Source organism: Dipteris shenzhenensis, chromosome 21, assembly GCF_047967505.1.
Source record: "Dipteris shenzhenensis isolate YYH24624 ecotype China chromosome 21, Dip_SZ_1.0, whole genome shotgun sequence".
In the NCBI taxonomy this organism is placed as follows: domain Eukaryota; kingdom Viridiplantae; phylum Streptophyta; class Polypodiopsida; order Gleicheniales; family Dipteridaceae; genus Dipteris; species Dipteris shenzhenensis.
In genome coordinates, this window is record NC_141616.1 from 46,781,499 (window position 1) to 46,797,780 (window position 16,282).

A 16,282-nucleotide genomic window follows, 5' to 3' on the forward strand; every position below is an offset into this window, starting at 1 on the left:
GGGAGCTTTGTCTGCACTAAACATCGGAGCATACTTTTGCAGCATGCTCAGCCTTGAGCAGCTGCTGAAGCCTACAAAGAGGCACGTGGAGGAAGAGGAGTTACCTTCACAGCAGAGCAAACAGAGCCTTTTTTGGTACCTTCCCTCAGGGATTGTTCCTAGAGGTGTTTGTACATGTGTTGGCAAATGTTCTACATAGTTTTTACCTATATATCTATTCTGTCGTCGGCTGTACATCTGAGCTCCCTTTCAGACCTAAGTTGCTCCCTAACTTGTCTAGGGGTGAATCTTCCGCTGCATAGGAGAGTTGGCTTTAAGCAGCCTCCCTCTAATCTTTACACTATTTGAAGCTCGATTATCCACTGTTTTTGTTAGTGAGGGTATGCAAAAGGAGGGTGATTTTTGAGTGGTGTTCAAAACTTTGAATGCTTTATCCACAAGAATTACATTTTTCATGATGCCTATCAAGAAATAATCTCAACTTATCCATTTCAAACTTAGACGACACCAGCAAGTGAAGTAACATTCCCATTTCAAAATTGTTTCACAAAAACACTGAAGGTAAGAAAGATGAAACCTTGAAGCGACGATAGTAGATTTCATTATTTCCAAAATGCCGCTTTATAAAGGTGTCTGTAAGAAACAGCGACAAACCCTCCAGTAACCATGCTGCATCCACAAAATTTGAAGGGGTGAGTAAAGCTCCCTCCCTCCCTCTCTCTCTCTCTCTCTCTTTCTCTGACCTAGTTCACACTGAAGTACAAACCGCAAAGAAGGAAGTGATTGTGGAGTTCGATGCAAAGGTTAACAAGGCTGCCATTCAGGAAGAGATTAAAGAACATGCAGCTAGGCGTGATAACTCTTTGAAGATTAGAGACTCCCCAAAGGATGGTGCAAAGAGGAGGACTCTTTCAGCGACACCTTAGCACATATCAAAGCAACCATGCCTAATATTGATTGGACGGTTGATAAGGATGATGCTCTTGATGATGACGATGAACCCAGAGCAACTCATATCTTACAGTCTAAAGGTCATGCTATCATTACGCTTAACTTACAGGATCTACGAGTCAAGCTTCTCCGACAATCTTACAAGTTGAAAGGAACTAAGATATGGATAGCTGAAGAACTTACACGAGATCAATTGAAAAATAAGGCAGCGGAATTGGCTAAGGTCAAGGCTGCAAGGGTGCATTACTTTCTTTAAAAGTGCACAACAATAGGTGAAATAAATAGATTTTTTATAGAAAATATCATTTCACCTCATGGAAAATGGGCAGTGTACCGTGAGGACGTAGCACTCATTAAAGAGTTTAAATCCAAGCCAAAAGACTCTCAATCTTAAACTGATGTATGGCCGATTATGTTTCTTTCCAAGTCATAATGTAGGTACTCTAAATAAATGGAGCTGCTTTATGCACTCCATGGGAGCTATACCCTCCCTAAGATGGTGTACTAATTGGTTTTCATGTTGTCCCATAGACTTCTTGGTCTTCCGTGGACGTTAATAGACTCTCTCTCTCTCTCTCTCTCTGTCTCTCTCTCTCTCTCTCACCCGCTCAGCCCCCCCTCTCCCTCACCCGCTCAGCCCCCCCTCTCCCTCACCCGCTCAGCCCCCTCTCCCTCACCCGCCCCCGCTCCCCTCACCGCTCGGCCCCCTCTCCCCGCTCAGTCCCCCCTCCCTCACCCGCTCAGCCTCCCCCTCCCTCACCCGCTCAGCCTCTCCGCCTCAGCCCGCCCCTCACCCGCTCAGCCCCTCCCCCTCCGCCTCAGCCTCTCTCTCTCTCTCTCCGCCCCTCTGTCTCAGCCTTGTCCCCCCAGCCCGCCCGCACAGTCCCTCTCAGCCCCGCAAACCCACTCCCTCCCTGCGCAAGCCTCTGTTGGAAGGGAAGGGGGTTTAAGGAAAGTCTTAAAACTCCTCTCCCCCCCGTGTGAATAGACCTACAGCAAGTGTCCTTAAAGTGCAGGAAACAGAAAACATAGTAAAAAGGGGCAAAAAGAGGCAGTTTTGAGAGCAGAGAATTCAGCAGCTCCACCATGGCCCTCAGAGGCAGTTTTGAGCAGAGAATTCAGCACTTCCAGGAGTAAGGAGATGCCACAAACAAGGAGCTCCACCATGGCCCTCCAAGGAGCAAAAGTAGAGAAAGATAAAAGCATAGGCAGCAGTACAAGAGCCGAAGAGGCAAGTTCTTCTTTACCCTTAACATCTCCTTCCCCACCACCTCCAACGACCTCCCTTGCCTCCACCCCAACCCTTTCCTACCCACCTACTTTACTCAATCCTCCTGTGGCTCCGACCCCATCTCCTTTACTTCCATCTCCCCCATCACTTCCGGTTACCTCCCTTGCCTCAATCCCAACCCTTTCCTACCCACCTCCTCTACTCAATCCTCCCCCTCCCCCTCCTTCAGCTTCACCTCCTCCTCTTGCTCCCGTTCATTCCCCCCTAGCCCTTTCCCTTGCTTATTCCTCCCCTCTCCTAGTCCCTACCCATCCTCTTCCTTCCTCTTCCTCCCCTCCCCTAGTCCCTACCCATCCTCTTCCTTCCTCTTCCTCCCCTTCCCTATTCCCTACCCAGCCTCTTCCCTCCTCTTCTTCCCCTCCCCTAGTCCCTACCCAGCTTCTTCCCACCTCTCCCCACCGACCCTCCCTTTCAGCCCCTTCCTCCCCTAGTGTAGGCTCTTCTTCGGTCCCTGACTCCCTACTTCCTTCTACCGGATCTCTCTCTTCAAGACCTCCATTTTCTGCACCCCTCCTTTACTCACCTTCTTACCCTCTTACCCCCTCATCCTTGTACCCCCTCTCCCCTTCACCCTCCACAGCGGAAGCAGTCCTGGCAGATAATCTGCGCTTGAGAGATTTAGTTATGCAATGCATGGAGACTTGCAGACTTCAGGGCGCTACGATTCAGTCTCTCACAGCACAGATACACACACTGACTGATCAGCTATCGACAGTTGAGAGTCATAGATCTGATCAGGACTCCCATATTCGCCAGCTTCATACCAGAGATATTGATCGGGACATCCAATTACGAACACATGCTGAGCGCATAGTGCAGCTGGAGGCACGCATTCAGGAGCATGTTGTGGCATGCGATGATCGCCTCCAGCAGCTGCATGTAGCTCCTCCAACTAGTGCAGCAGTTGAGGAGAGGTTGGCCACACTGCAAACAGAGGTACAGAAGACCTGAGAGTGGGTGGACGTTGTGCGTAGAGCCCCACAGGCCCAGCAGACCACAGTCTCTGAGACTATTGCCGAGAGTCAGCGGCGAGCTCAGAAGGCCCTCAACATCCGCATCCGCGGAGTTGAGCGATCAGATACGAGATCAGCCATGGATCAGGCGACAGACTTCATATCTGGGACACTCGGAGTTGAGGATCATGGCATAGTAGCTGCATATCGAGTGGGCCGAGATCCAGCACGGCACCAGCCACTTATCATCAGATTCAAAGATGCTGAGGCCCGTCTCGCAGTATTACGAAGGAGATCCAGATTGAGGAACCATCCGCAGATTCACATGGATGAGGACCTTACAGCTCTTCAGTGGGAGGAGCATAGACGTCTCATTGCACAGAGGGATGTTGCCCGTCGTGAGGGCAAGTGGGCCGTGATCAGAGAGGGCAGACTTTTGATAGGAGCTATGCGATCTAGACCGGCTGGAGCCCACAATTGACGACACGAGGCCTATGGGACACGTAGCCTGCCAGATAGCTTGAGTTTCGCAATTTGGAACTTTAATGGTTCCCTCACAGCTCAGCCTGGCAACTTACGAGAGGTCTTTTTTGATCAGGACATCGTCTTCTTTACAGAGACCCATGAGAGCCTAGAGAGAGGCTTGCCGTAGGTGACAGGGTATGCCTGGGAGTCTGTCTTTCGACAGCAGACTAGACGATCAGGAGGAGTCAGAGGATCTGGCGGTGTGGCAATTCTTTATAGAGAGCATCTCAGATCGATACTCACAGTCATGAGGAGAGATCATCGGGCCAGATATCTTTGGGTACGGATCAGGAGACCCCCCCTGAGAGACTTGTTTATTGCAGTATGCTACTTTCCCCCGAGACAGTCTCGTTACGCCTCAGATGGACCAGGACAGTCACCTTTTGAGGATTTGTCAGCCGATGTATTGGAGTACTCACGCTGCGGAGAGGTCATCCTTTTAGGAGACTTCAACGCGAGGACATCAGACAGACAGGCAGAGATTTTGGACTTTGCTAAGATCCAGTCTTAGTTCCAGCTGCCCCAGATGAGAGTTTTCCACGCTTATCTTCAGATAGAGGGGTAGAGGTGACAGATCAGGGACATCGCCTATTGGAGCTTCTCTCATCGCACGGCATGGTCATTTATAGTGGACTTCGACAGTGGCCGCATTCATCCACAGCCACATGTTTTCCCTTCGCGGGTGGTGGTACGAGCGTCATTGATTACGTCTTGGGTCCCCCGACTTTAATCCCTTTTGTACATAACCTCACAGTCGACCCTTTTATGCCTTCAGCCGATCATGCACGTCTGCACTTTATTCTTACCCAGATTCCTCATGCCCCCCCTTCTAGACATCATGAGCGTCAGCCATACTATGAGGTTCATTTTGACCACCAGTTTGATGATATTTATAGCCAGCACCTGAGTGGTCTTCTCCGTCCGCACCTTCTCGATGCCCTACCCTCCACACAGGATCGGTGGGACCTTGTACATACCTCCATCATCTCGGCAGCCCACAAGTCCTTCCCCGTCACTTGCCACACATCCAGTCCTCCACCAGTCGGTCTTGTGCCTTGTAATGGATGGTATGATGAGGAGTGTAAAGAACTCCGCAGGAAGCTTCGCCTTGAGACACAGGAGAAGTCTCCCCTCCTCATTGAGACCAAGAAGAGTTACAACCGTTTGGTGCGACGCAAAAAGTGCCAATTTCTAGCCCGGAATGAGGAGGAGCTGAGAAGTTTACTTTTCAGCTGTGATTCCAAGGAATTCTGGAAGAAATTCCTTCGCTTGAAATCTCAAACTCCTCTTACAGACCCGCAGGTTTGGCTTGCCTATACTTCCACTTTATATGATATTCCAGACCAGCCACAGATCGACATATCCCATGTGCCTAGACCCACCTCCTCTGCCTTATTCTCATCCAATAGTGTCCGAGCAGCAGCTCATCGTTTGAAGACTGGGAGAGCTAAGGACCATGATGGATTGCAAGCGGAGTATGTAATCCATGGGATTGATGCCTTAGCTACAGTCCTCTCCCGTCTTTTTAACGAGTCCATTTGTACAGGTCTTCCACCTAGTTGGCTAGAAAATACTATAGTACCCATACACAAGTCGGGGGATCCTTTGGAGGCGTCGAACTACAGGACCATTATGATTGGCCATGTCATGGCCAAGATTTATGCGACCATTCTAGAAGGACATATAAATGACCATGCCGAGGCGACAGGCATGAGAGCTAGAGGGAAGGCAGGATTTCGTGCAGAGCACTCGACTCTAGATCATATCTTCACACTCAGGGCTTTGATTGAGGAGGCGAAGTCACGTAAGCAACGGCTCTATTGTTGCTTCGTGGACTTCAGAAAGGCATTTGACACTGTGCCGCGTTTCAGACTCTTCCAGCGACTTCGTGACTTGGGATTCAATGGGGAGATTCAATGGGCGATCATGGCCTTGTATGAGAGAGTCACACGTAGAGTCAGGACACGGGCAGGGCTGTCGGGGGAAGTACGCAGTACGATAGGGATGAAGCAGGGGTGTCCTTTGTCTCCGACACTCTTTGGTCTCTATATCGATGAGTTAGAGATGTACATACAGACGATGGGTGGTACAGGTTCTTTACTGGCAGGATCCACGATACCGATTCTCCTCTATGCAGATGACGTGGTTCTTATTTCTTCCTCCCAGCAGGGTTTACAGGCACATCTCCATGCACTCCACAGCTTTTGTCAGGACAGAGGGTTGTCTGTAAACCTTGGGAAGACCAAAGTCATGGTCTTCAACACGTCATACCAGGTTTATAGGAGAGGCGAGTTCTCTTTCACATTTGATGGGCAGGAGGTGGAGCTAGTCAGGGAGTATACATATTTGGGTGCCACATTTAGAGGTCCAGTCTTCACCATGACGCATGCAGCACGAGATAGGATCAGTAGAGGGTATGCCGCCTTGGCTCTTCTCGAGAGGCAGTGTGCACAGTCACATTTTCAGCATCCCGACACGAAGTCCTTACTTTTCGATACGCTGGTGAGACCTGCAGTCATGTATGCTAGCCCCTTTTGGGCAGGAGATCTCAATGTTGCAGATTGGAGACGAGTAGAGAGGTTACAGATCATCATGTTCTCCAGATTGATCAGAGCGAAGCCCACGGTACCGCATCAGATTACGTTCGCAGAGTTCGGAGCTACACCCCTAGCGCTAGATGCAGCATTTCAGTCAGTTACATACTTGCATAGGATCAGGGCGCTCGGAGACTCAGCAGCAGGCAGAGCACGATTACCGTGGCTAGCACTGCCATTCTCGCAGATGTTAGCGGAGAGAGGTCATACTTTTTGTTGGTACCACACACTCTCCACATGGCTCACCTCGCTGGGCTTGGATATGGATAGGCTGCCACCATTTCGATACAGCATAGATGCCCCTCGCCTCCCTCTCACTCGACATGAGCTCAGCCAGGTTATCAAGGCAGATTTGTTGCAACTACACACGTTTCGCACTTGGGTTCATCCCACGGAGCTTCCTACGAAGATGGCCACATATCGTGACCATTTTCTCAAGATTTCAGAGGATGGCTTCATCATATCCCCAGGATATATCGGCGTTCATATGTCGCACTCACTCAGGATTGCCTTGGGCCAGCTCAGGGTATCTTCCCACAGATTAGACGTTGAGGCCGGCAGGATGCGTCGTACAGCTACCGGACATAGACCCAGGCGAGAGACTAGGATATGCCCTTGTTGCACTATGGGGGAGGTGGAGACTGAGGAGCACTTTGTTTGCAGATGCCCTTTATATTATGAGATCCGTGGCAGATTTCACTGTTTATTTGGGCACGGATTTGGACCTCTCTCTCGGATTATGGAGTATGAGGATCAATACTGCTTAGCGTTGTTCATCAGGGAGATCACCAGATACAGAGAGAGATTCCTCAGAGAGCACCGTCGCATCCCTGCCAGAGACCTGGTTATTCATGAGGAGCAGGACGAGGCGCAGGACCATGAGCACAGAGATAGCCCATCTTGCCAGAGAGCACCGATGGTTCCACCCCGAGGATGTACATATGACATGATCCGGCAGCACCACAGGATGATCTTACACAGAGGCCGTACCCGTCGCTTTATTTCTAGACGACGGAGGATGATGGCAGATTTTCGGAGGAGATTGCTCCATGGAGACTTGGCACCGCCAGCAGCCCATTTGACACTTGCCCAGATCTTCACACTCATGGCAGGAGGCATGGTCGATGGCCATGACTTCCATCATTTCTTTGGATCACAGACCCCTTAAGGAAGACGATGTTCCTCATATTTCATATTTTACATTTTGTATCTAGGCATTTTTGGTACTCTATTTCATTTCATTTTGTATCTAGGATTTTTGTAGCCATTTTTGGCATCTTAGCGGTATTACGATGAGGCCACCTAGTTGGCGCATCGTTGATGATGTATTTTCCTTTCGGATGATTTTGTGTCCCATAGGCCATGTATGGCCTTCCGTGGACCTTTAATAAAATTTCTTTCTTTCTTTCTTTCTCTCTCTCTCCATGTCCACCATGCCCACTGCCTAGCCCGCCATGCCCACTGCTCTCTGCCCGCGGCCTAGTTCACCATGCCTGCTGCTCCCTCCTCACCATCTCCTGCCTTGCTGTCCCCGCCATGGTACGTTGCTGCTGCTGCTCTCTCCACCTAGCCTAGAGCCTAGTGTAGGGCCTATCCTGCCACCTAGCCCAGCACCTAGGTCCCTGTCACGCCACCCTGCTCCAATACCTCTCCACGGGACTGTACGGGTGGCCTTTGTGTGCCACGACCTGCCCTAATCACACCCGGGTGGTGCTCCACCTGTGGTGCCTGCACCTTGGACTTGCAAATAGCCTCAGGGCCTATAGGAAGGCCTACAAGAAGCCCACACTGCCCATGTGGCCCGCAAGAGGCCTTGGTAGCATCACGGATTGCTTCTGCCCCTTCTAGGCCCAAGAAGCCACTATTCCAGGTCCAAGAACTACCTACAAGATTCAATATTGCACCCCGACTGCACCAACAAAGTACCCTGGCTGCAAACAGGTCCTGATTGCACCATTTGTGGCTACTGGGTATTGCTGTTGTTAATGCACACTCCAGTGTACCACAATCGGCCTTCTTGGACCTGCAACTAGAAAGTACAGCAATCAAGTCATCTTCTACACAATGGATAGCTCACCAGACCAGAAAACAAGAGGTGAAAAGGAAATAAATTTTAGTGTCATTTGGACTAAGGGGCAGAAGGTGAAGGACACGCATGCCAATGCATGCATATCAACAATCAAGGCGGTGTGCAAATTGCAAGATGCTGAGATTGAATTCCTATGGAAGAAGCTGGAAGAAATTAGGAAAGATGAGCTCTCAAATCTACGCGCCCAAATGCTTGGTTGGCCCTGTCCTCCTCTATGGCATTGGCAACAGAGGGTGGCCTAGACCTTCAGCTTGTCGCAACCCATCACATCACCATACTCTTTGGCTATGATATCTCCAACACCCCCCTTCAGAGCAAAGAGCGTGAGACCAAACACGCAAAGAGTAGACTGATCCCCCCTCCACCGCAATATTGTAAAGAGCAAGTCCAACTATCCAACACCTCCAGTGTGTGATAGTGACTTCTCAGTTAGCTTGCGACCGGTAAGGGCAAACCATCACTCGTCATCCCCCCTTACTCTGAACTGGGTGGTCAATACCATCAACCAAAGTAAAAGACAATACATTCATTTTTGGGGAACAACCCATGGAAGAGTACCTCTTATTAACTCCAAATACATTCCATTGAGAGGGACAACTCAAGGATGAGAACCTTTATGTGACTCAACACAAGCACATAGCATAGGGACCTAGAAAGCCCAACCTTGGTCAAAAGGATCCTCGTCATCAAGAGAGAGGCCATGAACCTCTGATGTAGCTGCATTTATCTCCTCCGGGAGCTCTTCAGGTTCAACTTCATCTTCAGCCAGAAGATTGGCATGATGCTTCTCTTGTTCATGTGCTTTCTTCTTGAAGCAATGGGCTTCAATATCTCCTTTCCTCTTGCAAAACCTGCAAATAATGTTCTTGTATGACGATTCTTCTCAATGAGGAGGGCTACCATATCATCAAACGTGGTAGTGGCAAGACAAAGGATCTCAAGAGCATGCATACTCTTCATAAAGACAGCCATCTTATCTTCATCATCAGGGACACTCTTCAAACTTGAGAGTTGTTGAACAAGAGATTGAAACCGGGCTAGATGATCACTCAACTCATCACTCTCTTCCATTTTCAGATCATAAAATTTGAGCTTCAAGAAGACTTTAGAGTTGGTGATTTTATTATCAAAGAAGGTCTCGAGGCGACTCCAAATCTGCTTAGCTGTTGACTTGAAATCCACATGATGGATGAGAGAGTCAGCTAAGCAAAGACCAATGAGGGCAATGGCCTTAGAATTCTACTACTTCCAAATCTTTTGGTGTTGTTGATCAAGTAGCTCACCCTCGTCATCCTCAACAACATCCCAAACTCCTTCACGCATAAGCAACAATTGCATCTTGGTTTGACATGTGGGAAAACCTTCCCCCTTAAACTTCTCAACAAGGATAGAACTTTAAGATCTGTCCAACAGAATGTCCCACGTGCCAAAAGGTGAAGTATAATCGGCACAAGACCCCATCTTTTCTCATGCCACTGTCCATACCACAGGGACCATGGGAGAGTATTGCTATGGACTTCATCTTTGAGCTTCACATAGCGGAATGATGGGAAATCGACCATAATTGACAGGTTCAATAAGCAAGCCCACTTCATTCCAATAAGAAAAACCATTAAGGCAGACCACATGGCGAGATTGTTTCTAGCACAGATCTTCAACATCATACGATGCCTAAGTCGACTGTCAGCGAATTGAGACCCCAGGGTGACTAGTTTGTTCTAGCAAGCATTGGTTGATAACATGGGTACGAAGTTGGATTTCTCATCTTGTTTTCACCCTCAGACGGACGGACAACGTGAAAATGTCAATTCTACCGTATTAGATCTTCTAAAGTGTTATGTGTCTGAACAAAAAGCCAAATGGGAACAGTATCTTCCTCTTGTGGAATTTGCATACAATAATACTACTCACAGCTCCACAAAAAAGCCCAATTCAAACTCATTTACGGAAAGGTTATTCTGCCACCTATCCTCAGAACAAAGGACGAGATATTTGTAGCTGATCAGTATGTTTGAGACTTAGACACAACCTTTTCCCAGGTCTGGTGATAGCAATTGAAAGATCTCAACTGAAGCAAAAGAAGGCTTCAGATAAGCATAAGAGAGAGATGAATCTCCAAGAAGGAGACTGGGTGTTACTTGAGTTTGAAAAATCAATTCTAAGAAAGATGAAAGAGAAAGAAAAAGTATACCCAAAGCTGTCTCCTAGATATTATGGGCCTTTCTGAGTTACTGAGCCCATAAATGAAGTCGCATATCGACTAGAGTTACCCGAGACTTGGAAGATTCACAATGCTTTTCATGTAAGTCTTCTCAAGAAGTACCAAGGAGCGCTTTTCTAAAGCTACTTTTTACAAAAGCTAAGCTTTCCTGCCTTTAGCCCACCTAGGGGCGGCTTTTATGCTCTTTTTAAAACCCCATGGGTCTTTTAATGGTGCCTTCTCCTGGGTGCTTTTTGCCTTGTGGGACCTGCTTTTTGCCACTTGCTCCAACTTTTTGAGCCTTTTAGCACTCTTCCAAGTCCTCCAATACTTTAACCCATTAAAAATTAGCGAAATGCATGCGTTCCTAGTTCTTGGACTAATCCTAGTCCCTTGAGGGAATTCCCCACGGTTCTCCCTTACGAATGCAAAGCAAAAGTAAAACAACAAGTGAGTCTAAGTACTCGTGAGCATTGCCTTCAAATTGGTTCTATCAAAGGAAAACAATTGTCAAGATAAATGAATGATTAATTTGCAACACCTGTGATGGAATCTCGTGTATAGAAAAGTTCAAATGGTTTACAGACCCCGTGTGTGTCTGTGTGCGTGCGCGTGCGCAAAAGCAGGCTGAGGGTCAACATGACCCCGTGCATGATTCTGTTGAAGCACAACTAGTCTATGATGTCATGCACGAAGGATTTGCAGACACAAGGAAAGAGTGGAAAGACTCTGTCCCATCGGTTGGTCTCATGGTTGAAGTGGATGAAATTGTGGATCCAGTTAGAGAATATGCCAAAAAAGCAATCATTTTATTTTTCCCACGTCAGATGCCACCTGCTGCAGAGGTAGGCAACTGGCTGGCCCGAACACTGGCTAGCTCGTTTGTTCGTAAGGTACACTATGCAGCCAGAGGCTTTTTTGAGGTCATTATGGTAGATGAGGTTCACAAGCAAATGTTTTGGAACATTCCCCACTCTTTTTTGGGCAGCAAATGGTGCACGTTTTGCCATTGTCCCCCACAAGGGATTATCAGGCTCTGATTCGACATCGATGTCCGGTATGGGTTGAAGTTGTAGACTTCCCACAATGCATGGCTTCACTCTTACCTAAAATTGCAGCAACTTTAGGCAAAGTGGTTTGCCCACCGCGGCCTAACGGCAACTCTAATTGATTTTGTATTCTCCGAGATACTGATAATCCCACACCGGAGTCTTATTCAGTCACGGTGAACAATGTTGACATGGGAAGTGCATTTTATGAATTGAAATGGGGATTATTTGCAGGGGCTTGTTTTGAATGTAAAAAATTTGGACACATGGCTTCGCAGTGTCCAATAAGTCAGCATAAAATGCCTCCTGCTACTTTGCTTGCTCAGATGCCCAATAAGAATGCTCCTGCCTCTATTGGGAATAAAAATAAAGGTAATAGACAGCTTTTTGTGAATCCAAAGCCCCACTTGCTTCAAATGGGAATGCTTCTTTCCCTTTACTTCCTGCTATTCAACCTTCAGCAAAAGGACCAAAAACTCCAATTGATGGATGGCAAAGTCCAAGAAAAGTTATTTCTGTTCGACGACCTCCACCCCCTCGCACTTGGAATGGTGTGGAAATTCTCCAGAGGTCAACTCAGGAATTGGAATCACATGGGCTGCAGTGACAGCTAGCAGAACCCTCTTCCCTGAAGAAGAGGTTGCTGCATTGATGTTCAATCCTCAGACCGATGTTAATCTGTGTGGCTGTATATAAATCGATTTCAGCCTGATATAGTGGCATTACAAGAACACAATCAGCATGTCTATGCAAGAAAGACAGGTCATTACTGCGGCTATGATATCTTTTATGCTGGAGAGCACTCTTTCTCAGGTGTAGTCATTCTGATTAAGCGTGAGCTTCAGCCAGTTATTGCTTTAAATGACAATCAAGGCAGATGGATTATTCTTCAATGCATCCTTCAAGGCGAGGTGTTTGAATTTGCTTCTGTATATGCACCTCAATCTTCTTGGGATAGAACTGCAATTTAAGATGCCATGGACCAATATCCATGGAGATATCATGCCTTTATATGTGGGGATTTCAATAATGCTCCGCAACAGGGTGACAATACATCAGGAAATACTAATATGTTAACCTCTGAAAGGCATGCATGGTCTCAACTACTAATTCATCTTGATTTGGTTGATCTTTGGAAGGAATTGCAGCTTTTGTCACCTGGATACACTTTTCAACATAATGCCCTTTCTTCTTACCAGGCACGTCTGGATCGCTAGTATAATGTAGCCCCGCAACAAAATGATGATTTTACATGCAAAATGTGGGTTGACTATGTGTGAGGGAAGGAATGAGGGAGAAGTACGACAGGGGAGAGTGAGAGAGAGAGGAGACTCAAAAGATGTGGGTGTGTAGTGATGAGCCACACCACAAACTCTTAAGTTTTATTAGGATTAGGTTTTTCACCCTATGACTGTCTTAAGACAGTCATAGGTGTCATATCTTTAATAAAAGGGTGGCAATGTGCCTTTACCCCAACAACCTCCCACCTAAAGGCCAATGTGCCTCAAGGGGAGAAAAGAATAAAAATTACAGCAATATACAGTTACTGTATACAAGACCATAAAATAAGAATGGTCTCATCCTAATCCCATGATGTGGCGGCAATGTGCAAACCACTCTGTAGGCAAGCTCTTAGTGAGCAAATCTGCAGGATTATCATCAGTATGCACCTTCACAAGCTCAAGTCGCTTCTCTTCCAGTACCTCCCTGATGAAATGGTATTTCACATCTATGTGCTTGGTCTTTTGATGAAAGACCGGATTCTTTGCCAACATGATAGCACTCTGACTATCACAATGCAAAATTGGCATATCTCCTGTAATGCCCAAATCTCCCACCAGCCGAGTAAGCCATATTGCTTCCTTGCAAGCCTCAGTGGCTGCAACATATTCAGCTTCAGTGGTTGACAGTGCAACGCATTTCTGCAACCGAGACACCCATGATATAGCACCTCCTGCAAATGTGAAAATATAACCGGTAGTAGACTTCCGGTTATCTGCATTCCCTGCATAGTCTGAATCTGTAAAACCATGCACCAATGCATCCTGCCTACCATAGCATATGCACAAGTCTTTGGTACCCTTGAGATACCTCAAGACACCTTTCACTGCTTCCCAGTGCCGCTTGCCTGGATTTGCCATATACCTGCTGATGACTCCCACCGCAAAAGCAATATCCGGACGAGTGGCAACCATGGCATACATCAAAGAACCAACTGCAGATGCATACGGAACCTTGGCCATTTCAGCCTTATCATCATCTGATCTGGGGCTGTCCTTACTGCCGAGTTTTAAATGTGGAGGCAACGGGGTACTAATAGACTTCCCCCCCTCCATTTTAAACCTTTGCAGTACTTTGTCAATGTACTCCTTCTGTGACAGAAACAAAAGTCCCTTGGACCTGTCACGAGTAATCTGCATGCCAAGAATATGATTTGCATTACCCAAGTCTTTCATGTCAAAAGACTTATGCAGTTGTTTCTTCAAAGTACTAATCTCCTGCTGAGATTTACTGGCAATCAGCATGTCATCCACATATAGAATGAGTAGCATCAAACTGCCATCCTTTGCCCGTTTGGTGTACAAGCAATGATCGGTCTCACACCTATGATACCCTTGGGACTGCATGAAGGCATCAAACTTCTTGTACCATTCTCTTGGCGCCTGCTTGAGTCCATACAAGCTCCTCTTGAGCTTACACACAAGCTACTCTTTCCCTTTAACAGCATATCCCTCTGGCTGACTCATATAGATCTCATCATGGAGATCTCCGTGAAGAAAGGCAGTCTTCACATCCATTTGACATAAATCCATGTCCTCATGAGCAACAAGAGCTAACACTGCTCTCAAAGTAGTCATCTTGACTACAGGGGAAAAGATCTCATCAAAGTCAATGCCCTTCTCCTGCTTAAATCCCTTGGCAACCAATCTGGCCTTATACCTCGGTAAAGCATTTGAATCCACTTTGACTTTGTAAACCCACTTGCATGGCAAAACCTTTCTGCCTGCAGGTAGCTGCACCAAGTCCCATGTATCATTTTGAAGTAGGGAGTCCATTTCTGACTGCATGGCTTTCTCCCACTTCCTTTTCTCTGTTCTTCCCATAGCTTCCTTAAAGCTGGAAGGCTCACCACAATCTAAATCAGCCACATTATTGGCTCCTGGGACAAACCTGTCAGGAGGCCGTTGTACACAGGTGCTCCTCCTAACAAAATGTTCCGGATTAGGCTGCTGTCCAGCCTGTTCGTCATGCATGACGGGTGGCTGTACCACCATATCTGGCTGTTCTACAGCTCCATTTCCTGGCATATCCAGTGGTGCATCATTGGCAAAATTATCTGGCTGATTTTCAGCCTGTGTACCCTCTTGAACAGGGTTATCTGCAGCAGCCTGCTGCTGCATATTAATGGGCATTCTTTGCTGTCCGACATCATCATAAACAACCCTCCTGTATTCCACAGGTTGCACGGGTTCTTTGTGTACACTATCCTCTTTAAAGATGACATCATTGCTGCGTATAATCTTCCGTTTAACGGGATCCCATAACCTGTACCCCATTTCACCTTCGTCACCATAACCCATAAAGATGCATCTGGAAGACTTTGGCTCCAGTTTGGTGCGCAGTTCTTTGCGTATATGAGCAAAGCACTCGCAGCCAAACACACGCAAGTGCTTATATGAGGGTGGCTTGCCAGACCACACCTCTTCTGGCACTTTCAACTCCAAAGCCTTGTTAGGCGACCTGTTGATTATGTGAACTACTGTTTGCACGGCTTCTGCCCAAAAGCCATGGGGCAATGCAACATAAGACAACATACATCGAACCTTCTCCTGAATAGTTCGATTCATCCGCTCACTTACACCATTTTGAGATGCACTATGAGGGGCTGTGAGTTCCTGTTTGATGCCCTTAGCTTCGCAAAACTGCACAAAAGCATGTGACACATACTCACCCCCATTATCGGATCTGAGGCATTTCAGCCTGCGACTTATCCGATTCTCAACTTGAGCGACAAACTTCTTGAAAGCATCTAAGGCATCGCTCTTATGCTTCAAGAAATAGACCCACACTTTGTGTGTGGCATCATCAATAAAAGTAATGAAATACTTTGCACCCCCTAGTGATAACTGTGGCATCTCACACAAATCAGTGTGCACTAGATCAAGCGGTGCTCTATTTTGGGGAGTTCTCCTCTTATGAGGAGTCATAGAATGCTTGCCAAATATGCAATGATCACAAGTAGGCAAATCTGAAAATGAAAAAGACGGCAGATAACCCAAACGTGACAGTTCTTGGATTCCTTTAACGGACATGTGTCCCAACCGGCTATGCCACAATGAAACCTTTGGCAGCTCGGCTATGGCAACAACATGATTACCTACACTGGAAACATAAAGAGGGTACAAGGTATCACTCTTAAAACCCTCAGCCACTACAACTTGGCCATCAGTAATCACCCATTTGGAATCCCCAAATGTGGTGTGGTAACCACTGTCATCCAACAAGCCAGTGCTAATCAGATTTTTCTTGATTTGCAGCACATGGCGAACACCATCAAGCATAAATATGCGTCCATCAGGGAATACTATCTATATACTGCCAATCCCTGCAATCTGACATGCATAGTTGT

At 47.2% G+C, this 16,282-nt stretch overlaps 1 protein-coding gene across 1 annotated transcript in view; it reads right to left on the reverse strand.

Annotated features, from left to right (window-relative positions):
- TAF2 (TBP-associated factor 2) overlaps window positions 1–16,282 on the reverse strand; it is a 198,714-nt gene that overhangs the window by 110,267 nt on the left and 72,165 nt on the right. The window contains exon 8 of the mRNA XM_087392221.1: window positions 578–669. Within this exon, the coding sequence (XP_087248347.1) occupies window positions 578–669 (92 nt within the window). The remainder of the gene's footprint in view (window positions 1–577; window positions 670–16,282) is intronic.